The 5,701-nt window shown below is 39.7% G+C and overlaps 1 protein-coding gene across 1 annotated transcript; it reads right to left on the reverse strand.

Annotated features, from left to right (window-relative positions):
- Nucleotides 1–348: 348 nt before the first annotated feature.
- LOC21398372 (outer envelope protein 80, chloroplastic) lies at nucleotides 349–5,348 on the reverse strand. The gene is made up of 16 exons (XM_010104018.2): nucleotides 4,504–5,348; nucleotides 4,301–4,394; nucleotides 4,079–4,161; nucleotides 3,844–3,941; nucleotides 3,638–3,707; nucleotides 3,241–3,331; nucleotides 2,844–2,925; nucleotides 2,674–2,709; nucleotides 2,419–2,572; nucleotides 2,199–2,342; nucleotides 1,960–2,030; nucleotides 1,772–1,850; nucleotides 1,584–1,699; nucleotides 1,271–1,418; nucleotides 951–1,020; nucleotides 349–605 (listed from the first exon to the last, which is right to left on the reverse strand). The coding sequence occupies exons 1-16, from the start codon at nucleotides 5,200–5,202 to the stop codon at nucleotides 451–453; spliced, it is 2,190 nt and encodes a 729-aa protein (XP_010102320.1). The 5' UTR covers nucleotides 5,203–5,348; the 3' UTR covers nucleotides 349–450.
- Nucleotides 5,349–5,701: the final 353 nt, after the last annotated feature.

Raw genomic sequence — 5,701 nt, forward strand, 5'->3', positions numbered from 1 at the left:
TCCTCCGGAATTCTTTTCAAGTCATCTGGATTTTCCCGAATTAATAATGTCTCAAGATATTGCCATGTCAAGGGCAAAAAAGTAAAGAAGCACCGACATTTTTATTGGACTTTCATTTGCACTCGACAGCCGTTTTAACAGTTGAAAGGCAACTTGGTCTTTTCCCTTTACATTACAAAAATTTTCACGCGAAGAAAGAGTATGAACTCATGCTCATATGACAGAATCAGTAACAAATGAGAGCAAATTTGTAAGGCGGAGAAATCTAAGAAAATGAATTTTGATTGATTTATTAACCTCATTTCTTCTATACGGAAAAAAAAAAAGAAAAAAAACGGTTTAATAGCAACAGGCCTCTATTCCACGAACAAAAACAAAAACAAAATAACAACTAAAAACAAACAAATGAATTACCAATTAAGAAAAAACCAAGAAGATACAAAAAGGGGATTAGTTCCGATGACCAACTCCGAAGTGAAACCGCTTATTCTGGCTATCACTAAATGCATATTCAAGACGAAGAGGACCCAAAGGCGAGTCCAACCGGATGCCGACCCCATATCCATATCCACTTCCAGGCTTTAGCCTAGCCCCAGCGGGATCACCTAGTGAAAGTAAAATATGAACACGTTTTTAAGAATGTTGCACCATGCAGCACTTAAAAGAAAGGACCAATTATGCAATGAAAATGTTGCCCCCTCCTACCCTAGTCCCGAAAAGGAAAAAGAAAGAAAGAGCACCGCCATCAGCAGCAAAGAGAACAAGAAATACAAGCACCACAGAGAAAAAATAAAAATAAAAATAAAAAATAAAAAATAAAAAATAAACACTAAAGCCACCGCCATCAGCAGCAAAGAGAACAAGAAATACAAGCACCACAGAGAGAAAATAAAAATAAAAATAAAAAATAAAAAATAAAAAATAAACACTAAAGCTAAACTAGGACCTACCAGGCACCGTTGGGCCGGATCCAAGATCTGTTCCATAGTCAGCAAAAATAACTCCTCCAACAGGCCCCACCTGCAGAACAGGATACGTTAAAAGAATTGAGGAGTGGATTAACCATCTTGTAAACTAAACCTTCCCACACTACATTGAGGTGGGAGTATTCAGTCGATATAGGGGCTACCAAGACCTTAGGATGGGAAGTTTAAGTCCCAACTCTCAATCAACTGAATAATTTATACTATGATGGCATGATCTAAACCGGATATGTAAAAGCAGAGACCATATTTGCTTAAAAGACGGGAAAAATTGTTTCAAGACATACCATGGGAAAAGAGATTTCTCCAGAGCCAACTGCATATGATCGACCAGAACCTACAGCGCCTTCTTCATATCCTCTGACACTATTTGTTCCACCAATGGTAAATGCTTCATGTGGTGAAAAATTACCCACCACATGACCGCCAGATAAACTAGGAATGCAGATAATAACACGTCATTACAAATAAGCAAGATCGCCATTTGATTGACTATCAAAGCAATAGCCAAAATAAAAGAGGCAAGCAAATATGAGATATTGATCCCATGGCTAACATACACATTCAACATACTTTTAAGATGCATAAAAGGTAAAGTACCTAAAAAGAATGCGAGCAGGACCAATTTCAATATCCTTCCTTGCACGAGCATTGACTCTGTTAAAAAACAACCATTCTGGCAATACAGGAAGTCCTTGTTCCACATTGAATACAAACTGCAAAGACAACATAAATGAGGGTCAGAGCGAGTGAAAAACATGCATGTAAAAGGAGTTCCAGCTACTAACCATTGAAGATCCATGATCACCAGAACCAGTGTAGACAGTCTCCAACTTGGCAAGCAGTGTATCGTCATGGGTCTTGCCACTGAAAACAAATAACATGCAACCATGTAGACATGACCAATAAAGAAAGGCAGTTCAAACCCGAAACCCATAACGTTTCTGTGATAATATCTGCTTTCAGATGCTCATACCTTGCAGTAAGAGGACTGCCAAAACAATCCTTGATAATAGGCTCTCCTTTTTCATTACGAGCACCAGCATGCTGTAAAATAGAAACCAATATAGGATGATAGAAAATATTGAAACGTACCAGCAAATATACAACTTGTTTCTTATAAGAAAAAAAATCCTTCACAGTTAACTTCAAAATGCAAATAGAAAAATTGAAAATCTAGTCTAGTATCATCTGAATGCAAGGTTAACTGTGTACCTGAAAGATAAGTCCGGCTGTACCACTCCACTTGGGTCTGAGCGGTTGGCTGAACTCGACACCAGCTGTGACACGACCTATGGTTGGGCTGATGTCCTCATCTTGCACCTTACCATGAACAAGCGTGCCAGGCGTTCTCGAATTCTAACAAAAAAAAAAGGAACTTAAATCTCACCCAAAAAAAAAAAGGCCATTCATAGTTAGAGGGGAAAAAAATTACCTGAACCATTATTGTTCTGGAAGTCCGCTTATCATCTCCTGCAATCCATGGGTCTGTGCAGTTTATACGAAATATTGAGTCAATTTGGCCCCTTTCTAAGGAAACATGAAGTTTCTGGTTTCTTCCAAAAAGATTTCTATGAGAATATGCAAAACTGCAATAGGAAAAAAATGAAAATGAGCTCAATACAGCATAATACATTGTATAAGATTGAAAATGATTTCAATAATGAAGTCAAGAGGTCTGTCAGCTTACCTTCCAATGAGTCCTGATAGAGGGCCACTCGTAATCCTACAAATTTAAATGATCCAAATCAATATCACAGCAAAAGAAATGAGACATGCTAAACTAATGATTAGATGACTAAATTAATCAAATACTAGTTCCACAAATAAAAAAAAAATTTAAAAATAAAAACTACTTACCCACTTGATATACCACCACCAGCAGAAAAACCACCACTTGGACGCTCAACAACGTTCATTACCATATCAACCTTTCCAGTATCTGCAACATGTGAGTAGAAAAATGAAATTATTCAAGCACGCATGCAAGGAAGAACACGACCATTCAAACATTGATACCTAAAAGTAATATGCATAAATTGCATTTCTAAGTCATTCGCCCAAGTAAAGCTAATTGTCTGCCTAAATTTTTAGGCTAAATCAGCTCGTGATTATGTACTAAATCAGCTAGATATAATGATGTCGTAGAGCTGCACAAAAATCCTTTCAGTCTTCAGATCAAGAGCATTATTCAGGACTTATTGCCAAAGTGATGCATAGAAAGAGGTCACTGAAAAGACCAGCATCAATTCATCACCTGCAGGTTGGGGAATAATGCTAACATCTTCCATTATTCCCATGGTCAATACAGTTTCCACATCTCTTTTCCCTTGAAGCATACTGTAGACCTACACAAAGATAATTTCCGATGCAAAAGTAGACAAGTTAGAAATCCTAGAATATGGCCTCCCTCTTTTACCAAAGTTCATAATCACTAAACTCTGCCAGGTTCCCCTCCAAAGTAAGTACACACAATCTTAGTTTCACAAACAGTTTCAAGGAATAATATTGTCTTCGTTTGTTTCATAGGTTCAAACTACTGTTCAAACCTTTTTGCTACAGTGTTTTCTCTCACAAAATTTAAACTTTTGTTCAAACCTACGAACCAAACAGACCAGTTGTTAGGTTACTAGAAGTATAGGTTAGGAAAACACCTGTCCTTTCTTGGTCGTTAGCTGACGAAGTATTGTTTCAGGCTGTGTCTTCCCTGAAGTTGGCTCGCCACTGAAGATAAATAATGAAAGTAAAGCATATTTAACAATAGATCCTACCATTTTCAGAACCCACAAATTCTCATGATGGATGTCGGTCCGCAATTCTTGCAATATAAATGCAAACCAAATTGATGGCATGTTCTTACCTTTTCCTGTCAAGGAAACGTATGGAGATGTTGTTAACCTCAGCTTCTGAAACTTGTAATCTAAGAATACCCCCGGATAGAATTTCAACAGCCGATACCTACAAATTTGTCAAGAAAAATCCTTATGTTACTAACTTACTGTTACACATTATATTACATATCGATCAATGTAATATTAAAAAAAAAGGCACATTAAACGAAAATAGGAAAAACAAGTTTAAGCTAAGGAACCAACCATAGCAAAAAGGCCCCTCTCCATATACCAATCATTGATGGACGTTATCGCTTTGTCCAAACGCCTAAGGTTAATCACTTTTCCTGCACAACTTGACACCAAAATAAGAGAAACAAACAGGCCTCCTATGAGCACATTTTTAAAAGTAGAAACCCCCAAAAAGAGAATCTTGCATAAATACTTGTATAACACATACACATAAGAAGACCAAAAAGAACCTACCACATCCATCTCGAAATGAATCCTCTAAAAACTTAGCAGGAAGAACATTTGCTCCTTCACAAACCAGCCCTTGAAATTCCTGGTTTGGTTCTACCTTGCACCACAAAATACAATAAACAAATAAATTCCTGGATTGTATTATTCTCCTGTCTTTGAATTGGAGACTGAAATGGCAAAAGGGAAGAGCAAAGTTGTATCTTTACCTGAAACACCAATCTGATACCGTCCCTCGTATCGACGGCGACGGGCATGCAAGAGCAGAAGTAGCCACTGCCGATGACCCGATGCACGTCCTCTTGAACTTCGCGCACAGTCAATGCCGAATTGGGTCGGCACGCCTTGAGCGCCGCCAAAGCCTCCATTTCCAGGTCCTTTCTCTCGAGCTCATCCCCGTCCTTGTTCCTCACCAACACCTCGCTGATCAGAACCCTCTCCTCGTCGTGTCGACTCGCCGAGTGCCCCTTCTGCTGCTGCGGCGCCGCCGCCGACGCCGTCATCTCCCTTCTTTCCAGTCCTGACTGAGTCGAATCGTCCGGCCGAGTCAGAGACAACGAGGCCGAACAGAGAAGGGACGATTTTCCAATCGGAAGTTCCTTGTCTTCCTTCCGAGATTCCGAATCGGACCGAGTCAAGGACAGCGACGCCCAACATAAAGGAGGTAACTTAGGGCACCGACTCGCTAATCCGCCGGCGGTGAAGCGATTCCGAAATAGCGGTCTGGAAGGTAAAGGAAGGAACTTGGGGGCGAGTCGTTCGATTCCCGAGCGAGTCTTGACCGAGTCGAAGAGTTGAGCGAACGAGTTTCGGGTTCTGGTGAACAAAGGAGAAAGGTCAAATGGCGGTGGCGGTGACGGAAAAGGGAGTTTGAGGGAAGTGAAGCTAATGTCGTCGTTTGCCGGCATTGTCGTCTTCCTTGTGGAAAAGACGATTGCTTGGTTGCCGAGACTGAGACCCCAGTTGAGGAATTTTGACTATTTGAATTTCATGATGGTCTAGGTTTTTTATTTTTATTTTGACGAAGAGGTCTAGGGTTTTTGGAGGGCTTTTTTTTTTTTTTTTTTTTTTTTTTTTTTTTTTAGAATTTTTGGAGGGCTTCTAGTCACTTATAAAGGGGACAAATTTTTTTGCGTATGCTTGTGTATTAAAAAAAATTATTATTATAGTGGTTTCGTAAATAGTAGAAACATAAAGACTTGAAGTTAGAGAGAGAGTTCTCTATTGGAGCGCAACAGATGGCAGGAGCTTCAGCACCATCTCTGGGCGTGTTGCTAGAGACCTAGTCAAGAAACTCGTTCTTCCAGCTCGGTCTTCCAGCTCGTCTCGAGGTGGACTTCGTGTTGGTGGTGGTAGTGTGTGGTGTAATGATTCCATTTAGGTGGATCTGACTCGAATTGGTGGTTG

Source organism: Morus notabilis, unplaced genomic scaffold (assembly GCF_000414095.1).
Source record: "Morus notabilis unplaced genomic scaffold, ASM41409v2 Scaffold1005, whole genome shotgun sequence".
NCBI classification, from domain to species: Eukaryota; Viridiplantae; Streptophyta; class Magnoliopsida; order Rosales; family Moraceae; genus Morus; species Morus notabilis.